Genomic DNA, 26,862 nt, shown 5'->3' with positions numbered 1-26,862 from the left:
GACATACAGGGGGACATACAGGGGATATACAGGGGACATACAGGGGATGTACAGGGGACATACAGGGGGATGTACAGGGGAAATACAGGGGGCATATAGGGGACATACAGAGGGACATACAGGGGACGTACAGAGGGACACACAGGGGGATGTACAGGGGACGTGCAGAGGGACACACAGGGGGATGTACAGGATTCATACAGGGACTTTCGGATGGATGTACAAGGGGTCAGCAATGAGGAGGACAGGTACAGTGTGGAGACGTTCTCCATTCCTCACCGCCATGACTGGAGGTTCACAGTTCACGTGCATGTGTGCGCACAGACTGTGTAATACAACAGTGGCCTGTTTCACCTGTGTCAGCTGATCAATGTCAAACTGTCACCGGAGTGATTTCATGATGATGATTACGATGATGATGACGATGATGATGATGATGACGTTGATGATGATTTTGATACTTTTCGCCTAATCTTGGCGCTTATCCTTGGTCAAGGACCAATTTCAGACTTCGACTGATTAAAGTCAAACCAGGAAGACTGGCAGTTTACTAATACCCAAAATACCAGACTAGGAGACGGTCAGCAAATTGATATCAAGCGAGCAGGCTGTCAGTTTATCAACGTCAAGCAGGACTGACGCGTCTGCTGTGTTTTAACAGTAGGAAACCAGGACGATTTCAGTTTGTCACTTTCGTCAGCCGCCGGTGACGAAATAAGTTCTGTGCAGTGGACTGATTGGCTGGAGGAGTGGACTGATTGGCTGGAGGAGTGGACTGATTGGTTGGAGGAGGCTGGAGGAGTGGACTGATTGGCTGGAGGAGTGGACTGATTGGCTGGAGGAGTGGACTGATTGGCTGGAGGAGTGGACTGATTGGTTGGAGGAGGCTGGAGGAGTGGACTGATTGGTTGGAGGAGTGGACTGATTGGTTGGAGGAGTGGACTGATTGGTTGGCTGGAGGAGTGGACTGATTGGCTGGAGGAGTGGACTGATTGGCTGGAGGAGTGGACTGATTGGTTGGCTGGAGGAGTGGACTGATTGGCTGGCTGGAGGAGTGGACTGATTGGCTGGCTGGAGGAGTGGACTGATTGGCTGGAGGAGTGGACTGATTGGTTGGAGGAGTGGACTGATTGGTTGGAGGAGTGGACTGATTGGTTGGCTGGAGGAGTGGATTGATTGGCTGGAGGAGTGGACTGATTGGCTGGAGGAAGGAGAAGGCGTGGCCGGAGAGGGTGTGGGGTGGTGGGAGTATTTGTAGTTGTATTTCTTTTTATCACATCAGATTTCTCTGTGTGAAGTTTGGGCTGCTCTCCCCAGGGAGAACGCGTCGCTACACTACAGCGCCACCTTTTTTTTTTTTTTCAGACACAGACACACAGACACAGACACAGACACAGACACACACAGACACACACACACACACACACACACACACACACACACACACACACAGAGAGAGAGACTCGGAGAGAGAGAGAGAGAGAGGGGAGAGTTGATCAGTAAAAGAAAAAAGAAAAAAAGATTGGATGACAAATGTTCAGCGCCCTCTCTGCCAAGTCTCGGCGTCCGAGTCAGCTAGCCAGACTCAATATCCTCCTCCTTTCTCCCCCTCCCCCCTACACATAAACACGCACGCACTGAAAAATGATGTTTAGAACAGAATAGAATAGAATAGAATAGAATATGTCTTTATTACCAAGTGTATCGTGGTCACAAGGAATATTAGGGGGCATAGTACATAACAAGGTACGAACATAAATCGAAAATCATACACAAACACAGATACAGTAGAAATTAGGATACATACAAGTGCATATCAATATAAAAACTTGTGCATACTCACACATGCACGCACTGCACACACACACACATGCGCGCGCGCGCACAACACACACACACACACAAACACGCTGTCTCTCTCTCACACACACATGTATGGTGAATAAACATCATGAACACGAGGAAATAAAGAGCAGCCTCGTGACATTTTCATTGACATAACACAAGGAGTTAGAAACACAACACGCATACACACACACACACACACACACACACACACACACACACACACACACACACACGCTTACTGAGGCAAATTTATACTTCTAACATCATCTTTCTACAAACAAACACATTCACTGCTGACACACGCGCGTACCCACAAACACACATGCACAAACAAGTGCGCATGCACATGCAGACACATAATATATCTAAACACACACGTTTACGCATCCACATGCCAGCCGGCGCATACACGCACATGCACGTATATGCACACATAATCAGACTCACAAACACATGGATTACAAAGAGAGAGACTCAGAGAGAGAGAGAGAGAGAGAGAGAGAGAGAGAGAGAGAGAGAGAGAGAGAGAGAGAGAGAGAGAGAGAGAACAAACGAACAATTTTTGTTTTAGTGAGTGAAGTGGAATAAGCATGCATATGCTTTTTTCTTCTTCTTTTTTTTAAATTTTTTTTTTACAGCCAATCCTCAGGGCAAAGAGAAATGAAATCAAAATATTAACAAGATAACAAAAGGTTATGAAAATACATACATGACATTCAAATACACTCAAAGGCACATTAAACATTTACAGGAACATAATCATAATACTTAATGGCATTCATGACAAAAATGTGTATAAATATAGTAGTGCAATGAGAGAGAGAGAGAGAGAGAGAGAGAGAGAGAGAGAGAGAGAGTAAACAAATAAGATATTGTGTCAGTGTCTAAAGTGTTCACACACACATACACAGAGATTGCCGCATTCCACAGAAAATTTACGTCAGCAGAAAGCGGGAAGGCCACTTAAACTTCCCGGAATTCCCAGAGCAAACTGAAACCAGAAGTAAGCTCCCGGACACGAGAGGAAAAATACACGCGGATTTCCGCCTGTCTCAGAAATCACCAAACAGCGTCAAGTGATGTTTCCACACAATAAAGTTGAGAGTTAATTGAAATCAAGAGTTTCTACCAATTAATTCGATTTCATTTCGCTTCCTTTCCTTAATAACAATACAATTTCAGACCGCCAGAGTAGTAGGAAAAGGATAATGACGTGTGGGTTCAGTATACACACATACACAGACAGACAGACAGACAGACACACACACACACACACACACACACACACACACACACCACGCATGTAAATCTATTGTTATCGTTATTATCATCGTTATCATTATTTTCACTTCTGATCTCTGTGGTGTGTGTCGATTCATACTGGACACTGACGGAGTTTGGCGATCTTTCATCAACTGGGAGAGAGTGGGAGAGAGAGAGAGAGAGAGAGAGAGAGAGAGAGAGAGAGAGAGAGAGAGAGAGAGAGAGAGAGAGAGAGAAGTATTGAGAGAAGAGAGAGAGAGAAATATTGAAAGAAAGAGAGAGAGAGAAGTATTGAGAGAGAACAAGAGAGAGAGAGGACGGAAACAGACAGAGAGAGAGAGAGAGAGAGAGAGAGAGAGAGAGAGAGAGAAGTATTGAGAGAGAAATAATAATAATAATAATAATAACAATGGATACTTATATAGCACACTATCCAGAAATCTGCTCTAGGTGCTTTACAAAAACGCTTTTGTTAACATAAAACATTATATCTATGTTACATACACACACCAAAATGTGACTACACACACACACACACACACCACGCACGCACGCACGCACGCACACACACACACACACACACACACACACACACTGCATACATACATTTTAACATACATATGTATCTAACAGCTACCCTAACACATACGCACACATAAGCAGGCACAAACTTACACAAACACAGGCACACACAATACACATTCATATACATGCATGTAGTTATGTACACATACATATGTATACACACATAGTCAAGCACTGCTAACGCAAAGGAAGTGGACCTGTCACAATAGAACTTATTGCTGAGGGAAAAGGTGAGTTTTGAGACGAGATTTAAAAGATGCGAGGGAATCAGAATAACGGAGGTTATCAGGGAGCTTGTTCCACGTCTTTGGCGATTGAAAAGAAAACGATTTGTGAAAGAGAGAGAGAAAGAGAAAGAGAGAGAGAGAAGTATTGAGAGAGGGAAAAATAGAGAGAGAAGCGGAGAGAGAGAGAGGGAGAGAGAGAAAGAGAGAGAGAGAAGTATTGAGAGAGAAAGAGAGAGATAGATAGATAGATAGATAAAGAGAGAGAGAGAGAGAAGTATTGAGAGAGAAAGAGAGAGAGAGGTATTGAAAAAGAAACGGAGAGAAGAGGTAGAGACGGAGAGAGAGAGAGAGAGAGAGAGAGAGAGAGAGAGAGAGAGAGAGAGAGAGAGAGAGAGAAGAGCAGGTAGAGAACGAAGCGAGAGGACGGATGATTTGCTCATTCTGTTGACGTGGCAGAGAGGGTAAAAACCCCGAAACCGAAACTTGCGGCTACTTCTCAGAACAGGGTAAAGTCCGCAGGTCTCTACCCACACCTTCACACAGTGCCGCACTATGTATAGTTTGTCCTCGTTTCCCTACCACTAAGTTACTCGAGAGCATTCGAGAGGAAAGTGTTTTGAAACCATTATCAGTTTCACGGTGATGACAGGGTTGAAGGCAACATCCGACGACGACAGTCACTGTGAGTATTGATTTCACTGTTGGATTTGGGTGCTGGGAGCGTATTTTCTGAGAGAGAGATTCAAGATTCGAGATTCGAGATTCAAAAACTTTATTACTCAAGGATAAAGAAATTTTAGGGGGAGAGAGAGAGAGAGAGAGAGAGAGAGAGAGAGAGAGAGAGAAGCGAAAAACGACAACACACACATACTCGCACACACACGCACACACTCACACTCACACGCACACACACACGCACACACACACACACGCACACACACACACACAAATGACAACAGCACAAAACCAAACAATTAGCTTTTGTTTGTTTTGTTTTGGTTTGTTATTTTATTTTATTTTATTTTATTTTTATTTTTATTTTATTTTATTTTATTTATTTTATTCATTTATTTTATTTTTATTTATTTATTTTTTTTTTCTCAAGGCCTGACTAAGCGCGTTGGGTTACGCTGCTGGTAGGCATCTGCTTGGCAGATGTGGTGCAGCGTATAATGATTTGTCCGAACGCAGTGACGCCTCCTTGAGCTACTGATACTGATACTGATATCGATACACACACACGCTTTCAGCCGCCAAGAAGCCAGACTCCGCAGACTCACTGACCATAGACACTAACAGTAACAACCGAGATATTGATAATTATTGTAGTGTCTTTGAACTGACTGAAGTCGAGCACTGGTCGGTTGATCGTTGTCGCGGCCATGATGTTTCGCATCTTGTTAAGGCGAGTGGTTAAAGGGTTGGACTTTCAATCTGAGGGTCCCGGGTTCGAAACTCGATGACAGTGCCTGGTAGGTAAAGGAAGATTTTTCCGATCTCCCAGGTCAACATAATACGTGCAGACCTGCTTGTGCCTGAACCCCTTCGTGTGTATACGCACGCAGAAGATCAAATATGCACGTTGAATGTCATGTAATCCATGTCAGCGTTCGGTGGGTTATGGAAACAAGAATATACTCAGCTTGCACCCCCTCAAAAAACATACTGAGACTGCCTACATGGCGGGGTAAATAAAAAAAAAAAAACGGTCACACACGTAAAATGTTACAGGTCTGTCTGAGTGTGTATGTGTGCGTGCCTGAAATCTGATTGAATGACACAGGAAAAACAAATGACTGATGAGCGCAAAATGACAGCCATCAGTCGGCTCCATCTATTCCGGTAGGTAGCCTGTTGTGCACATTGTGACCCCGTGTTTGTGAAGCGCACAGAGCTTGGTCTCCGACCGAGGAAAGCCGCTGCATAAAAAGTATCCATGTCATTCGTCATTCATTCCTGTCGAGGCACTGAGGTTATTATTCTTTTCGCGCGTAGAGACGGACGTCTGCTTGCTTGTCTGTTCTGTTGATCTCCATTGTCTTTTTAAATCTTTATTTTATCTTTTTTTTAAAAAATCAGTTCCTGATCGTTGTAACGGAAACTTACCACTAGCCTGACACGGTCAGACTTCAGGAAGCGTTGTTAGCTGTTCTTGTTCTGATTTATGGGACTGAGGTGTCATTCCTTTTCACCGCCGCGAATGTCAGTCCTACTTCCGGGTTCAAGGTCGACATGACACGAACATCAACTTCAGACTTTGTTAAGTCCTCATGAAATATGGAAAATGTCCTTGCAAGCATATAAAAGCAACCACAGAAAATACAAACGCGAAGACACACACAGTCATGCAATTTTAACCCCCCCCCCCCCCCCCCCCCCCCCGCCCCCCAAGCCCCCCTTCACCCCTCCCTGTGCACGATTACACAGCACACTTGTTAGCGCACACGTATGCACACACATGTGCTGTTGACCCCCCCAAAAAAAACCGCTCCCCCCCCACCACCCCCGCCTATTCTACACGTCCTCCACCCCTCTCCACCTCCCACCTCCACCCCCACCACATTCTTAGCTGTCGCTCCAAGTTGCCGCTTGAATAACCAACTCATCACTTAAAAGAAGTTAGCAAAATTATAAAAGAAATTTAACTGTAAAAAACCAACAAACAAACAAACACAGATTCCTGTACTGTGGCGGAAAATTATAGAATAATCTTCTTGACGCTTTAAAAAGTGTTGAGAATAAAAGCATGTTCAAGAAAAATGATACGAAGAACAATCTCATTAACTCTTCTAAAGATGAACAGTAATACTAATCTCTCTCTCTCTCTCTCTTACCACTAGCCTGACACGGTCAGACTTCAGGAAGCGTTGTTAGCTGTTCTTGTTCTGATTTATGGGACTGAGGTGTCATTCCTTTTCACCGCCGCGAATGTCAGTCCTACTTCCGGGTTCAAGGTCGACATGACACGAACATCAACTTCAGACTTTGTTAAGTCCTCATGAAATATGGAAAATGTCCTTGCAAGCATATAAAAGCAACCACAGAAAATACAAACGCGAAGAATAAAAGCATGTTCAAGAAAAATGATACGAAGAACAATCTCATTAACTCTTCTAAAGATGAACAGTAATACTAATCTCTCTCTCTCTCTCTCTCTCTCTGTATATTATATATATATATATATATATATATATATATATATATATATATTAGTCTACTGCTTTATCCATTCGTTGTGATATGTTTTGTGTACGCTCTTACTGGCAATGTGTTTGTGTTGTTTTAGGGGATGTGTGTGTAGAATGGGGTGGGTGTGGTGTTTGAGCATGCGTGTTTGGATATAATTTTATGCAATTATGCATTTCATCATCACACGAATTTTGTATGTAAGTATACATGTATTACACTTTTTTCACATTTATTTTCTCTTCGTTTTTTCTTTCTTTTTCTAGATGTAAAAAAAAAAAGCAGTTGTTGCTCATTCAATTACCACCGTGAAATAAAATGTTGACTTCGACTTTGACACACACACATGTATGCACACACGCACGTGCGCACACACGCACGAGGCACAAACGCACATGCGCGAGCGGGCACACATACACATACACGCGCGCGCGCGCGCAGAAGCCATTGCTATCAGCAGCACTCGGTTCCAGTCGGACGGCCACAGGTAGGCAACCTGTTGTGCAAATGATCCCGTGTTTGTAAAGCGCATAGAGCTTGGTCTCCGACCGAGGAAAGGGGGGAGGGGATGGGGGTGGGGGGTTCTACCATGATCGCTGTCGCTGTCCGGGTGATGTTTTTCCAAGTCTGTCGGTGTCAGCTTTCTTGGCACTGCTGAAACAGCACACTTGATTGCAACAGAGCACAACACTCTGGACAACTGCCAGGAAGAAGAGGGAAATAATCTCCAGAATGACGTGGAAAGACCTCAGCTTCCGCAGGAAGTAGGTACCACCCTCATGGTTGACCTTTCAATAGGCGTCCGCGTTGGCAGCCCAGTACAGCATGTCATCAGTTGTGTTCTCAAGTACACACTGACAGTCTCCGCTACTGGTTGTCCCTCGATTTATAAATAGTGCCTTTGACTGTTCGAGAAAGTCTCACGTCAACCAATCTGCAGAGTTTCGACAGATTTTAATCGGACATCAGGTGCAACGTAGACGCATGATTCAAAGTTGATGGGAGAAAAAAAAGACAAGAAAAAGCTATCGCCATGCAATTTGTAGATAGATCCCTTCTTGTTGTTTATCTGGATGTGTTGTCGTTCTGATAGTACTGATAAAGTGTCAGACAGGTTCAGAAAGGTTTGTTTTCGCTGCTTGCACAAATGTGTTGTCGTTTTTGTGTCAGTAGTTTCATATGTGTCCCTTCTGAATGACGATAGATAGATAGATGGACAGACAGACAGACAGATAGACAGATAGATAGATAGATGGATAGATGGATAGATAGATAGATAGGTAGACAGATAGATGGGTTAGTTTTTCGTTTGCTTTAGATGAGGATTAACCTAGTATTATGAGTTGCTATTATACTTTTGTAAACTGGTGATTACACATAGCCTGACAACATATATTTTTTCAAACTGATGATTACACATAGCCTGACAGCATATAATTTTTTCACGATCAGTCTAGTACTTGCGAATATATTAAAAAAACAACAACCCAACCCACAACAACACCCAAACAACACGTGAATCATATCATATGGAATATTTGACTGACTGACTGATTGGGTAACTGACTGACTGATCAATTGGTTGGTTGGTTGGTTGATTCATTGACTGATTAATTAGTAATTGATTAAAGGATCAAGTGACTGATTTGAATTTTGCTATGTTTGGTTCTTTTTCAGGATCTGCTCAGTTGTCAAAACTTGTTTCACAACCCTGAGGTGACGATCGATCTGACACCAGAACAACGGAAAGTGTGATGTGATTCTGATAGTCTTCTTGGACAGAATGGTTTCGCCAAATTCCGGTTACACTGACAGCTGATAAAGACTACATTACCCGTGCGGCCAAGCCTTCTCACGTATCTATGTACCGGCCCGTTACAGAACTGTTAAAAAGGGTACCTCCACTGACCCGACATTTTCGGTTATATAACTGTGAAACATACTTCCGCTGAGAACTGAGAAATATACCCCATCTGACGCAATATCTGAGAATTATACCTTTACTGACCCAATATCTTCAGTTGCAGAACTGAGAATTTTACCTGCACTGATGCAATATCTTCAGCTTTAGAACTGAGAATTATACCTCCACTGGCGCAATTTTTTCAGTCACAGAACTGAGAATTATACCCCCACTGACGCAATATCTTCAGCTTCAGAACTGAGAATTATACCTGCACTGACGCAATATCTTCAGCTACAGAACTTAGAATTATACCTCTACTGAACCAATATCTTCAGCTACACAACTGATGAAAAGTACCTCTTCTGACACACTATTTTCAATCAAAGAACTGAGAATTATTATACATCCACTGACACTGTTCAGAAATCCAGTATCTCGGCAACATAACTAGGAATTTTGCCTCCAGGCCTGCATCTCACAGAACTGTGAACTGTACTGTCACCGACCTTTTTTGTCCAGCTGCAGACCTGTGAATTGTACCCCCCCCCCTCCCCCCCGACCTCCCCCAGCGACTTGCGACATCCAGCTGATAAACCTATGATTCGTTTCCTTTAATACACAGAACAGTAAAGTAATCATACTCTGAACGACTCTCCATCACTTGCGTTGATTAACTCACTGAGTTGACAGAGGTGTCAGTAACTATTGTCTGTGCTGTCATGTGTCATTAACTATTGTCTGTGTTATCATGTGTCTGTGCTATCATTGATAAAGAACTGTTTTCAGCGGGCTTCATTTTCACCATCGTGAATTGTTTGACGAACAGCACAGGCTGCCGAGCGACCGAGCAAAAGAAAGGGAGAGACAGACACATATATTCTGAATGACGGCTCCGCATTTTGTATGAGTGTAAACTGACATTTTACGTTTGTAAGTGAATCGTTGAATACCGAGTCTTCAGAAGATTTCCATCTGGAATGTTTGTGGGGAACAAGAGACTGATGAAGTAAAAACGACGAAAAAGGAATTCACAGACATTATTTGTAGAAGTCACTTACCAACTAAACAGCTAGCCCTCTTAATTTGTTTTAGTCGAAGAAAGCAACCAAGCACTTGGGAACTTATTGACACATGGAAAGACAGACATGTCCCACTTGTGGGCGAGAGTTCAAACGACTGTCTCAGCACAGTTGTTCCAATGCTCCGTCAGTTGCCACGGATGATACGACATTCCATGACAGGTCAGCAGAAAGCAATGACCCAGATGATACCACATGCCATGACAGGTCAGCTGAAAGCGGTGACACAAAGAAGAAACAGCCTTGTCCCACATGTGGGAAAGAGTTCAAGCGACTATCACAGCACAAATGTACCAGCACTTCATCAAATCCATCAGGTGATACCACAGATGATGACAAGCCTGTGCCGTTTCACCCGCATGCAGGGCCCAGTCTATGTCCAGTGGACGAAGAGACATCTCCCAAAGAGTTGTTACACCAGGATCCAGGGCCCTGTCTAAGTCAAGTGGATGAAGAGACATCTCCCAAAGAGTTGTTACACCAGGATACAGGGCCCAGTCTAAGTCAAGTGGATGAAGAGACATCTCCCAAAGAGTTGTTACACCAGGATACAGGGCCCAGTCTAAGTCAAGTGGATGAAGAGACATTACCCAAAGAGTTGTTACGACATGCAGAGCCTAGTCCCAACACCTCTTCACATCTGTACGATGACACCACTAGCCATGGCAAGTCAGCTGAAAGCGGTGACACAAAGAAGAAACAGCCTTGTCCCACATGTGGGAAAGAGTTCAAGCGACTATCTCAGCACAAATGTACCAGCACTTCATCAAATCCATCAGGAGATACCACTAGCCACGATAAGTCAGCTGAAAGCAGTGACACAGAAAAGAAACAGCCTTGTCCCACATGTGGGAAAGAGTTCAAGCGACTATCTCAGCACAAATGTACCAGCACTTCATCAAATCCATCAGGTGATACCACAGGTGATGGCAAGCCTGTGCCGTTTCACCCACATGCAGGGCCCAGTCTAAGTCGACTGGATGAAGAGACATCTCCCAAAGAGTTGTTACACCAGGATACAGCGCCCGGTCTAGGTCAAGTGGATGAAGAGACATTACCCAAAGAGTTGTTACAACGACATGCAGAGCCTAGTCCCAACACCTCTTCAAGTCTGTACGATGATACCACTAGCCATGGCAAGTCAGCTGAAAGCGGTGACACAAAGAAGAAACAGCCTTGTCCCACATGTGGGAAAGAGTTCAAGCGACTATCACAGCACAAATGTACCAGCACTTCATCAAATCCATCAGGTGATACCACTAGCCACGACAAGTCAGCTGAAAGCAGTGACACAGAAAAGAAACAGCCTTGTCCCACATGTGGGAAAGAGTTCAAGCGACTATCTCAGCACAAATGTACCAGCACTTCATCAAATCCATCAGGTGATACCACAGATGATGGCAAGCCTGTGCCGTTTCACCCGCATGCAGGGCCCAGTCTAAGTCCACTGGATGAAGAGACATCTCCCAAAGAGTTGTTACACCAGGATACAGCGCCCAGTCTAGGTCAAGTGGATGAAGAGACATTACCCAAAGAGTTGTTACAACGACATGCAGAGCCTAGTCCCAACACCTCTTCAAGTCTGTACGATGATACCACTAGCCATGGCAAGTCAGCTGAAAGCGGTGACACAAAGAAGAAACAGCCTTGTCCCACATGTGGGAAAGATTTCAAGCGACTATCACAGCACAAATGTACCAGCACTTCATCAAATCCATCAGGTGATACCACTAGCCACGACAAGTCAGCTGAAAGCGGTGACACAAAGAAGAAACAGCCTTGTCCCACATGTGGAAAAGAGTTCAAGCGACTATCTCAGCACAAATGTACCAGCACTTCATCAAATCCATCAGGTGATACCACTAGCCACGACAAGTCAGCTGAAAGCAGTGACACAGAAAAGAAACATCCTTGTCCCACATGTGGGAAAGAGTTCAAGCGACTATCTCAGCACAAATGTACCAGCACTTCATCAAATCCATCAGGTGATACCACAGGTGATGGCAAGCCTGTGCTGTTTCACCCACATGCAGGGCCCAGTCTAAGTCGACTGGATGAAGAGACATCTCCCAACGAGTTGTTACACCAGGATACAGGGCCCAGTCTAAGTCAAGTGGATGAAGAGACATCTCCCAAAGAGTTGTTACACCAGGATACAGCGCCCGGTCTAGGTCAAGTGGATGAAGAGACATTACCCAAAGAGTTGTTACAACGACATGCAGAGCCTAGTCCCAACACCTCTTCAAGTCTGTACGATGATACCACTAGCCATGGCAAGTCAGCTGAAAGCGGTGACACAAAGAAGAAACAGCCTTGTCCCACATGTGGGAAAGAGTTCAAGCGACTATCACAGCACAAATGTACCAGCACTTCATCAAATCCATCAGGTGATACCACTAGCCACGACAAGTCAGCTGAAAGCGGTGACACAAAGAAGAAACAGCCTTGTCCCACATGTGGAAAAGAGTTCAAGTGACTATCTCAGCACAAATGTACCAGCACTTCATCAAATCCATCAGGTGATACCACTAGCCACGACAAGTCAGCTGAAAGCAGTGACACAGAAAAGAAACATCCTTGTCCCACATGTGGGAAAGAGTTCAAGCGACTATCTCAGCACAAATGTACCAGCACTTCATCAAATCCATCAGGTGATACCACAGGTGATGGCAAGCCTGTGCCGTTTCACCCACATGCAGGGCCCAGTCTAAGTCGACTGGATGAAGAGACATCTCCCAACGAGTTGTTACACCAGGATACAGGGCCCAGTCTAAGTCAAGTGGATGAAGAGACATCTCCCAAAGAGTTGTTACACCAGGATACAGCGCCCGGTCTAGGTCAAGTGGATGAAGAGACATTACCCAAAGAGTTGTTACAACGACATGCAGAGCCTAGTCCCAACACCTCTTCAAGTCTGTACGATGATACCACTAGCCATGGCAAGTCAGCTGAAAGCGGTGACACAAAGAAGAAACAGCCTTGTCCCACATGTGGGAAAGAGTTCAAGCGACTATCACAGCACAAATGTACCAGCACTTCATCAAATCCATCAGGTGATACCACTAGCCACGACAAGTCAGCTGAAAGCGGTGACACAAAGAAGAAACAGCCTTGTCCCACATGTGGAAAAGAGTTCAAGTGACTATCTCAGCACAAATGTACCAGCACTTCATCAAATCCATCAGGTGATACCACTAGCCACGACAAGTCAGCTGAAAGCAGTGACACAGAAAAGAAACATCCTTGTCCCACATGTGGGAAAGAGTTCAAGCGACTATCTCAGCACAAATGTACCAGCACTTCATCAAATCCATCAGGTGATACCACAGGTGATGGCAAGCCTGTGCCGTTTCACCCACATGCAGGGCCCAGTCTAAGTCGACTGGATGAAGAGACATCTCCCAACGAGTTGTTACACCAGGATACAGGGCCCAGTCTAAGTCAAGTGGATGAAGAGACATCTCCCAAAGAGTTGTTACACCAGGATACAGCGCCCGGTCTAGGTCAAGTGGATGAAGAGACATTACCCAAAGAGTTGTTACAACGACATGCAGAGCCTAGTCCCAACACCTCTTCAAGTCTGTACGATGATACCACTAGCCATGGCAAGTCAGCTGAAAGCGGTGACACAAAGAAGAAACAGCCTTGTCCCACATGTGGGAAAGAGTTCAAGCGACTATCACAGCACAAATGTACCAGCACTTCATCAAATCCATCAGGTGATACCACTAGCCACGACAAGTCAGCTGAAAGCGGTGACACAAAGAAGAAACAGCCTTGTCCCACATGTGGAAAAGAGTTCAAGCGACTATCTCAGCACAAATGTACCAGCACTTCATCAAATCCATCAGGTGATACCACTAGCCACGACAAGTCAGCTGAAAGCAGTGACACAGAAAAGAAACATCCTTGTCCCACATGTGGGAAAGAGTTCAAGCGACTATCTCAGCACAAATGTACCAGCACTTCATCAAATCCATCAGGTGATACCACAGGTGATGGCAAGCCTGTGCTGTTTCACCCACATGCAGGGCCCAGTCTAAGTCGACTGGATGAAGAGACATCTCCCAACGAGTTGTTACACCAGGATACAGGGCCCAGTCTAAGTCAAGTGGATGAAGAGACATCTCCCAAAGAGTTGTTACACCAGGATACAGCGCCCGGTCTAGGTCAAGTGGATGAAGAGACATTACCCAAAGAGTTGTTACAACGACATGCAGAGCCTAGTCCCAACACCTCTTCAAGTCTGTACGATGATACCACTAGCCATGGCAAGTCAGCTGAAAGCGGTGACACAAAGAAGAAACAGCCTTGTCCCACATGTGGGAAAGAGTTCAAGCGACTATCACAGCACAAATGTACCAGCACTTCATCAAATCCATCAGGTGATACCACTAGCCACGACAAGTCAGCTGAAAGCGGTGACACAAAGAAGAAACAGCCTTGTCCCACATGTGGAAAAGAGTTCAAGTGACTATCTCAGCACAAATGTACCAGCACTTCATCAAATCCATCAGGTGATACCACTAGCCACGACAAGTCAGCTGAAAGCAGTGACACAGAAAAGAAACATCCTTGTCCCACATGTGGGAAAGAGTTCAAGCGACTATCTCAGCACAAATGTACCAGCACTTCATCAAATCCATCAGGTGATACCACAGGTGATGGCAAGCCTGTGCCGTTTCACCCACATGCAGGGCCCAGTCTAAGTCGACTGGATGAAGAGACATCTCCCAACGAGTTGTTACACCAGGATACAGGGCCCAGTCTAAGTCAAGTGGATGAAGAGACATCTCCCAAAGAGTTGTTACACCAGGATACAGCGCCCGGTCTAGGTCAAGTGGATGAAGAGACATTACCCAAAGAGTTGTTACAACGACATGCAGAGCCTAGTCCCAACACCTCTTCAAGTCTGTACGATGATACCACTAGCCATGGCAAGTCAGCTGAAAGCGGTGACACAAAGAAGAAACAGCCTTGTCCCACATGTGGGAAAGAGTTCAAGCGACTATCACAGCACAAATGTACCAGCACTTCATCAAATCCATCAGGTGATACCACTAGCCACGACAAGTCAGCTGAAAGCGGTGACACAAAGAAGAAACAGCCTTGTCCCACATGTGGAAAAGAGTTCAAGCGACTATCTCAGCACAAATGTACCAGCACTTCATCAAATCCATCAGGTGATACCACTAGCCACGACAAGTCAGCTGAAAGCAGTGACACAGAAAAGAAACATCCTTGTCCCACATGTGGGAAAGAGTTCAAGCGACTATCTCAGCACAAATGTACCAGCACTTCATCAAATCCATCAGGTGATACCACAGGTGATGGCAAGCCTGTGCCGTTTCACCCACATGCAGGGCCCAGTCTAAGTCGACTGGATGAAGAGACATCTCCCAAAGAGTTGTTACACCTGGATACAGCGCCCAGTCTAGGTCAAGTGGATGAAGAGACATTACCCAAAGAGTTGTTACAACGACATGCAGAGCCTAGTCCCAACACCTCTTCAAGTCTGTACGATGATACCACTAGCCATGGCAAGTCAGCTGAAAGTGGTGAGACAAAGAAGAAACAGCCTTGTCCCACATGTGGGAAAGAGTTCAAGCGACTATCTCAGCACAAATGTACCAGCACTTCATCAAATCCATCAGGTGATACCACTAGCCACGACAAGTCAGCTGAAAGCGGTGACACAAAGAAGAAACAGCCTTGTCCCACATGTGGGAAAGAGTTCAAGCGACTATCTCAGCACAAATGTACCAGCACTTCTTCAAATCCATCAGGTGATACCACAGGTGATGGCAAGCCTGTGCCGTTTCACCCGCATGCAGGGCCCAGTCTAAGTCGACTGGATGAAGAGACATCTCCCAACGAGTTGTTACACCAGAATACAGGGCCCAGTCTAAGTCAAGTGGATGAAGAGACATCTCCCAAAGAGTTGTTACACCAGGATACAGCGCCCAGTCTAGGTCAAGTGGATGAAGAGACATTACTCAAAGAGTTGTTACAACAACATGCAGAGCCTAGTCCCAACACCTCTTCAAGTCAGTACGATGATACCACTAGCCATGGCAAGTCAGCTGAAAGCGGTGACACAAAGAAGAAACAGCCTTGTCCCACATGTGGGAAAGAGTTCAAGCGACTATCTCAGCACAAATGTACCAGCACTTCATCAAATCCATCAGGTGATACCACTAGCCACGACAAGTCAGCTGAAAGCAGTGACACAGAAAAGAAACAGCCTTGTCCCACATGTGGGAAAGAGTTCAAGCGACTATCACAGCACAAATGTACCAGCACTTCATCAAATCCATCAGGTGATACCACTAGCCACGACAAGTCAGCTGAAAGCAGTGACACAGAAAAGAAACAGCCTTGTCCCACATGTGGGAAAGAGTTCAAGCGACTATCACAGCACAAATGTACCAGCACTTCATCAAATCCATCAGGTGATACCACTAGCCACGACAAGTCAGCTGAAAGCGGTGACACAAAGAAGAAACAGCCTTGTCCAACATGTGGGAAAGAGTTCAAGCGACTATCTCAGCACAAATGTACCAGCACTTCATTAAATCCATCAGGTGATACCACAGACGATGGCAAGCCAGTGCCGTTTCACCCGCGTGCAGGGCCCAGTCTAAGTCCACTGGATGAAGAGACATCTCCCAAAGAGTTGTTGCACCAGGATACAGGGCCCAGTCTAAGTCAAGTGGATGAAGAGACATCTCCCAAAGAGGTGTTACACCAGGATACAGGGCCCAGTCTAAGTCAAGTGGATGAAGAGACATCTCCCAAAGAGTTGTTACACCAGGATACAGGGCCCAGTCTAAGTCAAGTGGATGAAGAGACATCTCCCAAAGAGTTGTTACAACGACATGCAGAGCCTAGTCCCAACAGCTCTTCAAGTCTGTCAGATGATTCCACATGTCATGGCAAGTCAGCTGAAAGCGGTGACACAGAAAAGAAACAGCCTTGTCCCACATGTGGGAAAGAGTTCAAGCGACTATCTCAGCACAAATGTACCAGCACTTCATTAAATCCATCAGGTGATACCACAGATGATGGCAAGCCTGTGCCGTTTCACCCGCGTGCAGGGCCCAGTCTAAGTCAACTGGATGAAGAGACATCTCCCAAAGAGTTGTTACACCAGGATACAGGGCCCAGTCTAAGTCAAGTGGATGAAGAGACATTACCAAAAGAGTTGTTACAACCACAGGCAGGGCCCAGCCCCAACACCTCATCAAATCCATCAGGTGATACCACTAGCCACGATAAGTCAGCTGAAAGCAAAGACACAGAAAAGAAACAGCCTTGTCCCACATGTGGGAAAGAGTTCAAGCGACTATCACAGCACAAATGTACCAGCACTTCATCAGATCCATCAGGAGATACCACTAGCCATGCCAAGTCAGCAGAAAGCAGTGACCCAGGTGATACCAATCAACTGTATGAAGAGACATCCCCCAAAGAGCTATTGCCCCCGCAAATGGAGGCCTGTGTAAGTCAGCCGGACGAGGAGCTGTTACGCCAGCGTAGACAGCCCATTTACTCAGGTGCTCGATCCAAAGTCAAATCTGCTTCGTCCTCAGACTTCCACTCTCCCTCAGCTAAAGGAAAACTGCCGGCTGGGAAAACACCGCAAGATGACAGGCAAGTTTGCACGTGGTGTGGAAAGTCTTTCAAGTCTCTCCACCGGCACAAGTGTAAAGCAGTCGTCGTGCCTCCCACGCCCCCAGATCTCACCCCCTCCAGATCTGATTCATCACTCCCACCTCAGACTTCAACACCTGCCCAAGGTTCTACAGGCTATCAGCCTGTGATAGACACGAGATCTCTGGAGGAAAAGGCACAGTGGGTAATTGAAGCCTTAGAGCTGCAAGCATCATCTGACCCTTGCAGTGAGATGATCACCTTCATTGATGATGAAGTCAAAGTGAAGAGGAAAGAAATCGAGACAGCTTCAGGTGCCTTCAACAGATTCCGAGAGAAAATTAAGAAACTGCTTGGAGAGTCAACGGACTGTCCTCAATGGGACAGTCTTAACTCAGGCTCCGGCTTTGACGGCACCAAGGTACGTGAAAGTTTCTGGTTCAATCATCCATGTGAAATTATCATCTCTTTTTGTATATTTGTGTTTGTTGTTGTTGTTGCTTGAGGTTTGAGTGGGTCTTATTTCCTGTTGAGATTGTTGTAGGGCTGGTGCTGTTGTCGTTATTGGTGGGCTTAGCAGACGATGTCTTGCGTGTACTGTAAAACAAAACAGGTACCAACAGGGACTCGGGGGCATTGCAGTGTCTCCTCTGGCGTGTGACCTCATGGCGACCTATCAGTGATAGTTCATATATTTGTGGGGACTGGTATTGGGGACGATCGAGATGGGGGAAGTGCCACTGGGGCAGCGCGGAAAATAACATTCAATGTGGCAATGACTTCACTCTGCCAAGTCTGATCAGCGCGTTGTGTTTGTGTAGTTACCTAACTGCTCCTCTTTTTGTGGTTAATGCAGATGAAGTGTAGTGTACATGGATCAGCCGCACGTTATGACACCTCCTTGAAACTGAAACTTACTGCACATCTCAACGCCCCCCCCCCACCCCCCACCCCCCCGCCGCCCCCTCCCCCTTACACAGCCAAAATCCAAGGAGCTCCAACGTTAGTAGTCCGCGGGGGTTATCATTACCAGGTCGTCATGAGGTCACACACTAAAGGAGACCCTGCACAGCTACTAACAGTATTTGTTGATAAATTTAAGGAGCTAGACTGAGTATGCATCCCCCTCCTTTAACCCCTCTATCCACCAATACTCCTCTTCTCTCCTTATAAAGACCAGAATTTGTGTTCAGATATCATCAGTGTCTGTTTGAATTCTCTCTCTCTCTCTCTCTTGGGTTACGCTGCTGGTCAGGCATCTGCTTGGCAGATGTGGTGTAGCGTATATGGATTTGTCCGAACGCAGTGACGCCTCCTTGAGCTACTGAAACTGAAACTCTCTCTCTCTCTCTCTCTCTCTCTCTCTCTCTTGTCTGAAAGGCACGTAGTGATGTCAGGGTGGTCTGAACGATTCACTTTTCTCGATTTACAGGCAGTTTTTTTTTTTTTTTTTTTTTTTTTTTTTTTTTTTTTTTAATAGGTACTCGGAAATGCCATCAGATTATTAAATGTTGTTTCTATTGGATTTGCACGCAACTTTGTTTTCATTAAGCGATTTATTCAAAATGGTCATCATTTGTTCCTTGTTAATTAACCAGAGTATGGTAAAAAAGAAAACCGAATTTTATTTATAGTCCTGATCCGAGCAGCAACCATTATCTGCTAACCAAACTAACATAGCCTCGATTCACCAGAATAGGGTTAAAAAATAAAAATAAAAAAAAGAAAGAAAAAGAAATAAAGAAAAGAAAACCGAATGTTATCAATTAGGTCTGACCCGAACAAACCATTCTCTGCTAACCAAACAGGTGACACGGGCGGACGAGATGGATTGCATGTTTTTACCTCGCCTGCCGGGCCACTGTCTCCGAATCTCGAACGAGAATGCTCCTCCCGGCTTCTGTTTCGTGGAGATGGCGTCCGAGGCGACACCTGACGACCCCCTGGCGGCCTTCCTCAGGGGTCTCTGCTGTGATGGGAATGGCAGAGTGAGTTCGCGGGACTTCAGGCAGACGATGTTTCGCGTCTTCGCGAAGGCCGTGGACGATGAGAGGCGCGCACGAGGTTTGTTGTGTGTGTGTGTGTGTGTGTGTGTGTGTGTGTGTGTGTGTGTGTGTATGTGTGTGTTTATAATTTATTACTTATTTAGCATCATTGTTGTCTTTTTTAATTAATTAATTTGTTTTATTTATTTATTTATCTATTTATTTGTTTATTTTATTTTCATATTATTATTATTATATTATATTATTATTAATTTATTTATTTATTTTATTTTATTTTATTTTATTTTATTTTTTTCTCAAGGCCTGACAAAGCGCATTGGGTTACGCTGCTGGTCAGGCATCTGCTTGGCAGATGTGGTGTAGCACATATAGATTTGTCCGAACGCAGTGACGCCTCCTTGAGCTACTGAAACTGAAACTGAAACTGTTTTGTGTGGTATAGTTTCGGCGTTACTTTTGTTTTTGTTTTTTGTTTTTTGTCTTGTTTCGTTTCTGTTGATTTGTTTGGTTTGGTTTCGGTGTTACTTTGTTTTGAATCCCACACTGACTCGCCAGAATGTTTTCCCCCTATATAAGCTCTTGAGTTGAGGTCAGTCTGGACGCTAGTCATTCGAAATGGTCGATAAACCGAGGTCTCGTGTGCAGCATGCACTTAGCGCACGTAAAAGAACCCACGGCAACAAAACGGTTGTCCCTGGCCAAATTTTGTAGAAAGTTTAACCACTTTGACAGTAAAACAAATACAATAGCAGGCATTAGAAATAATGGCGGTGCTTTGCTATGGCGACGCGATCTCCCCAGAGAGAGCAGCTAGAATTTCAGACAGAGAAATCAGTTGGGACAAAATGAAAATGCAATGCACTACACTACACTACACTACACTACACTACACTACACTACAGTGCACTGCACTGCACTGCACTGCAATACAACACAACAGCACAGCACAGCACAACACAACACAGCACACTACAACACAACACACCACACCACACCACACCACACCACAACACACCACACCACACCACACCACACCACAACACCACACCGCACCACACCACACCACACCACACAACACATCTGTCTCTCCCTGCCCCCCAGTGGACCCGGACGGAAAACCTGGAGCAGCGTCCTTCCCCGTGCTGCTGGACGCTATTCCCAGGGAAGGGGCCGAGGGTCTCCTGCCCGTGTCCATCGACCTGGTGCCGGCCCTCAAGCTGGAGGGCTTCCCTGAAGAGTCTGAGGGCAACCTGAGCCTCCTCGATCCTCAGACCGCCGAGGACATCAGAAGAGCTGGCTTCCACGTCATTCCTAAGGAGTGTAGCAACGGTGAGCCCGTGCTGTCTGTTCTGAACTTGTGTGTGTGTGTGTGTGTGTGTGTGTGTGTGTGTGTGTGTGTGTGTGTGTGGTGGTGGTGGTGGTTGGCCTCATTTGCAACGGTTTAAAAAAAAAATCAAGAATTATTATGCAACACTTTTGAAATGTTTTTATTCTACTCGGTTGGATTTCTGCACACTTTGGGTTAGTCATTGTTTGTGAAAATTTGTGTGAATTGAAATTAGATGCTTCGGTGTTCAGATGATATTCTTAACTCTAAACACAGCATTATTTCCTTTACTTAACCCTTTCACCGCCAGTCAATTTAGAGTACAAAATTCCCTTGTGGTATAAACACAGAAAAGACAGTGGCTAAATATAGCGGGGGATTCCCCCTGCGATGTATAGAAAATATGGCCTATCCTACCACCGAGCATTAAGAGCAGTAGGTTCATGGATAACAGACCAACGAATGGTCACATTTCAGTGACATGGGTCCTCTACCACACCTGTGCGTAAATGCGAGCTTGGCGGTGAAAGGGTTAATCACAAATATATCATGTACTGTATAACCTTGCCACATTCATTGTCGCCATGCATTGTTTGCCTTTTGCCCATTTTGTTTTTTCCATGTGCACCCATGGGGGAATTTTTGGAATAAATCTTGACTTGACTTGACTTGCATGCAAGTCACAGAGCACACTTATTTTCTGTTCTGTTCACTTTTAAGCGCTCTGTATCTATCTTTATTCGTTTAGGACTGAAGTGTTATTACCCGCACCAAGGCGAGGTTTTGTGTCTTGGAGAAAAAAAATCTTTTCTGTATCTTACAGACAGTTTCAGTTTCAGTTTCTCAAGGAAGAAGGTGTCAAAATGGTTAAGACGCTCAGCTGCCAATACAGGGAGTCCATGAGGGTGTGGGTTCGAATCCCGCTCTCGCCCTTTCTTCCAAGTTTGACTGGAAAATCAAGCTGAGCATCTGGTCTTTCGGATAAGACGATAAACCGACGTCCCGTGTGCAGCACGCACTTGGCGCACTGAAAAAGAACCCATGGCAACGAGAATGTTGTCGTTTGGCAAAATTATGTAAAAAGACATCCACTCTGACAGGTACACAAATATGTATGCATGCACTCAGGACCTGACTAAGCACGTTGAGTTATGCCGCTGGTCAGGCATCTGCCTAGCAGATGTGGTGTAGCGTATATGGATTTGTCCGAACGCAGTGAACGCCGCCCTGAGAAAGTGAAACTGTAACTTACAGACAATAAACGTTTCTGTATTTATTTTCGTCATATCATGACATTTTCTTTCCCTGTCCAACAGAAGCCTACACCGACGTTCGTCACCTCTTGTGGCGCTACTCTTTCTCTCAAGCCGAGAAAACGCTGACGAAGTTTGCCGACCGCAGGCTCCACACTGTCACGGATCAGGCTGAGGATGGCCAGACGTCTTTAACTACCTGCCGGAAACCCGTCCTGCGTATTCTGAAACGGTTTCTGGAAATCTTCAAAGGGCTGGAGAACTCTAGGTCCACCAACCCCAAGATGCTGCAGCTTCGACTGGCTGTCAGCTTCCTGAAGGAGCAAGGAGGGTACGGCGACCTGAAGATCGAGAAGTTTTCCACTTTTCAGGTACGGCTGTCGTTCTTGTGAGTGATGTTCATGTCTCCGTATGCTCCAATGGGAGTTGTAGTGTTGAAAGTTGTCTTCTAAAAGGCTTACTTTCAAGAGCACGTTCATTTTAGATAATAATATAACCATGTTATATATATATATATATATATATATATACACGAACATAAATACATGCATACATATGCCTAACCACATGCACGCACGCACACACACACACACACACACACACACACACACACACACACACACACACACACACACAAAACAGACAAACACAGGCGCATGTGCAAATGAGCACATACACGCGTAGCCACGCATGAAAACACACACGCTCACAAACACACTCGCACGCACTAGCACACGTTATCATCATCATCATTATCATTATCATCATCACCATCACCATCTGCTTCTTCCCATCCACCTCCCTCTCCCCCATTACACACACACACACACACACACACACACACACACACGCACGCACGCACGCACGCACGCATTCTCATCATCCTCATCCTCCTCCCCCCCATCCCTCACTTCCCCACCCTCCACCCACCTAAAACACCCCCTCCACCACCCACCCACCCACAGACTCACAGCCGCCTTCTTAGCACTGTTTCGTGCTCATGACAGATCCGAACCCTCCTGTGGACGGAGTTTTACGTGACCAGCCCGGGCCAGGCGCTGTGGGGCACCAACTGTCGCCGCAACCGTCTCCTGCACTGTCTGATACAGCTGGGGAAGATGGTGTCCGGGCGCATGCGCGTGCCCCATTTCTTTGTGCCCGGTCTGGACATAATGGCGGAGGTGCCCGAGCGAGAGAGGGACTTCCTGTACGTCCTGTTCCACATCGCCAAGCATCTCTTTTAATTAATTAACTAATTAATCAACCCCCTTTTCTCTTCTCTTCTTAGCGGAGGGTTGGCCCTTGACTGGGGTAACGCGTCCGCCAAGGAAGTGAGAGAATCTGAGCGCGGCTGGTTCGAGAAACCTGACACTGTCGCCAGTATTTTCTCCCCCTCCACTAAGACCTTGAGTGGTGGTCTGGACGCTAGTCATTCGGGTGAGACGATAAACCGAGGTCCCATGTGCAGTTTGCATTTAGCGCACGTGAAAGAAACCACGGCAGCAAAAGGGTTGTCCCTGGGAAAATTGTGTAGAAATATCCACTTTGATAGGAAAATAAATGATATTGCGGGCTGAAAAAAAAAAAAGAAAAAAGGGTGGCGCTCTTAGTGTAGCGACGCGCTCTCCCTGGGGAGAGCAGCCCGTTTTTCACACGGAAAAATCTGTTGTGACAAAAAGAGTAATACAATACAATACAATACAATACAATACAATACAATACGGGGGTGGCGGGGAGGGGGCTAGGGTTCTAGTTCACCCCCTCGCCCCCCTTTTTTTGTATTTAATTTTTTATTCTTTGCCAAACTGTGTACGTGTTCTTGACTCTCTTTTTTTTTGGGGGGGGGGGGGGGAGTTTTTTGTTTGTTTGTTTTTCATTTTATTTATTCATTAATTTTGATGTGTTTTACCATTTCAGCCAGCCAAACTTTGTTTTCTTGAGGGTAGTACTTATGTTCTTAAGCAGAGGCCCCCACACCCCCCACCCCCCACCCCCATCCCCCTTTTTTTTCTTTTCTTTACTGCCGATGCGCATCTCGCCGCCTCCCCCGTATACAGCCACACTGGCGATTATGAATTCTTTTTTTTCTTTCTAATTTTCTTTATTCTAGTTATTTCTGGTAGTGTCTGCAAATGCACTTGTGTGTCCCCTTATTAACACATCAAATCTGTGTAATTTGTCTTTTGCCACTGAATGATTGTTGATTGGAATTTGAAGTATTTCTATGAACAAATAACACTGTTTCGTGAACCCGCTGTGGGTTTAGAATTCTCCTTGTCTTGTCTTGTCTTGTCTTGTCTTGTCTTGGCTCCGTATTTCCGTTGCCGGCACTCCACAGCGACCTGTGAATGTTTGGCCGCCTTGTGGCCACTCGCCAGAGAAATCTCTGCACTGCTGCTGAGTCACTCCGACGATGTTCAAGAGTGCCCGTTCTGATTCTCGGCACTGTAGACAGGAGACACCACCTGTGACGTTTCTTTTGCTGTATATATATATATATATATATATATATATATATATATATATATATATATATATATATACAATTTGCTTATATCTATAGGCAGCCGCAATTTTTTTTTTGCGGGGAAGAAGGTGCATGCAAGAATGCAATATGGGCATTTTGTTTTGGAGGAAAAGTGCACACTGTGTGGGGCGAACAATGTCTGCTTCGGTTTTAGCAGAACAGTGTGTACTTTGTTTTGAAGGAACACTGTTGTTTGGTTTGTATTTCGTCATTAGGAACATTATCATTATTATTATTATTATTATTATTATATGTTGTTGTTGTTGTTATTATTATTATTATTATTATTGTTATTATTATTATTATTATTATTATTACCATCATCATTAGTAGTAGTAGTAGTAGTAATAGTCATAGATTTCACAGTCAATGATTAACCTTATTAATCATCATCTTCATCACCATCACCATCATCGCCACCACCACCACCACCATCATCATCATTGTCATCTTCTTTTTTAAATGAAAGTCATTTAGATATAGCACCGGTTGCTGGAGTGCTGCTTCTTATGCCTTGCTTGTAACTCAGTAACATCTTCGAATCACATTATTTTGTAGCTCATGAAACACTCCCGACACACCATTGTCAGGGCTTATAATTATTGGTGTATTAATTCTAACATGATTACAGTTTGATCACCAAGAAAAAATGGTTACGCATCACTGTTAGGACGTAATAGATCTGTCCTGTCATACACGGCCTGTTTTGTTTGGCTGATAACAATAATAATACTCACTCAAATATCACTAACGCTTACTCAAAAATCACGAAAGGTTTATCATAACTGGCCTTCATTGATTTGACCAAGAGATCGTCAACAGCTTTTTGATTGTGACGTCATTCAACATTTTCATTCATTTATTTTCGGTCTAAGATAATTAACCTGTTTGAATGGACTGTAAAAATTAACAAAAGCAAGCAATTGTGCTTTTATGAATGAGAAGATAAAACGTTTTTCTCAAGGACAGTATCCCATAATTCAACATGTGAGGAAAATGACTATTTCTTGTTTCTATTTCCATTATATTCATCACCAATAAAAGGCTTTTCATACCTCTTCAAACACACCAAAGCATGCTAATGCATGTACGTTTGTGTGTGCTTGTGTATGTGTGTGATTGCTGTTTGTGTGAAATCCAAAGCGAAATGTTAATCTCACACACTAACAGAAAGAGAAGGGGTAACTTAAGCTCAGTGAAGGAAGCGCGCGTGCGCGCGCGCGCACCTACGCACGCACGCACGCACACACACACACACACACACACACACACAGAGTGACTGATTTATATCACAACCATTAAAATCTTCTCTTTTTTTTTTAATGTCAGCATACTGAATGCATGGCATACACAGTAAAGATGCCACACATGCAAGTCTACGTGGAGGAGATCACGTGGACCTAACACTGGAGAATTTTACTCATAGAAGTTCCACCATCTCTGTGGACCAGTCGACCCATATCGGGGGTAAACAGCTTCGGAGTTTTACACACCTGATCCGAGATCCATGTTATAGAATGCTATCAACAGCATCTATCCAAAAACTGAACAAATCTTCACTTTTTACAGAACTTTCAAGCGCCGCCATACCCCCCCCCCCTCCCCTCCACGCCCGACCACCCCCTTCCCCCCACCCCGCTCTCTGCGTTTTAAACACCCACTGCTTTCAGTCTGTCTCTGCTCCTTGCCCCCCTCCCCTCCCCGCCTCCCTCCCCACCCCCCACCCCCCCTCTCCTTCCTCCGGCCCCTACCCCTACCCGTCACTCAGTGTCCGTTTTTTGTGACTTTTTTTGTTTGCTTGTTTTTTGCTGTATACTTTGTTTTTCAAGCCATCCAATCATTTAATCAATTCACTCTGAGAGATTGACACAGAGAGAGTCAGATAGATAGACAAACAGACAGACACAGAGACGAAGACAGAGAGGGAGAGAGAAAGACAGACACACACAGAGAGAGAGAGAGAGAGAGAGAGAGAGAGAGAGCAATCTTTCCAACGAGGTTT

The 26,862-nt window shown here is 45.0% G+C and overlaps 1 protein-coding gene across 6 annotated transcripts; it reads left to right on the top strand.

The window, feature by feature from the left end:
* The first annotated feature begins 4,322 nt into the window (after positions 1 to 4,322).
* Positions 4,323 to 24,810, top strand: LOC143288210 (uncharacterized). 6 transcript variants are annotated; one of them, XM_076596580.1, is made up of 10 exons: positions 4,323 to 4,605; positions 8,787 to 10,660; positions 11,129 to 12,481; positions 12,614 to 13,147; positions 13,280 to 14,479; positions 14,612 to 18,168; positions 19,556 to 19,811; positions 20,855 to 21,082; positions 22,397 to 22,704; positions 23,341 to 24,810. In XM_076596580.1, exons 2-10 carry the CDS (start codon positions 10,147 to 10,149, stop codon positions 23,575 to 23,577), a joined length of 8,187 nt encoding a protein of 2,728 aa, XP_076452695.1. In that variant the 5' UTR covers positions 4,323 to 4,605; positions 8,787 to 10,146; the 3' UTR covers positions 23,578 to 24,810. The 6 variants fall into 6 exon arrangements, with proteins under 6 accessions (XP_076452695.1, XP_076452703.1, XP_076452688.1 ...); XM_076596588.1 differs by having other exon boundaries at positions 8,787 to 11,476; positions 11,948 to 12,481; XM_076596573.1 differs by having other exon boundaries at positions 8,787 to 11,476; positions 11,816 to 12,481.
* Positions 24,811 to 26,862: the final 2,052 nt, after the last annotated feature.

This window comes from Babylonia areolata, chromosome 1 (genome assembly GCF_041734735.1).
Source record: "Babylonia areolata isolate BAREFJ2019XMU chromosome 1, ASM4173473v1, whole genome shotgun sequence".
Lineage (NCBI taxonomy): Eukaryota > Metazoa > Mollusca > Gastropoda > Neogastropoda > Buccinidae > Babylonia > Babylonia areolata.
This window is presented reverse-complemented; position numbering and strand designations above follow the sequence as displayed.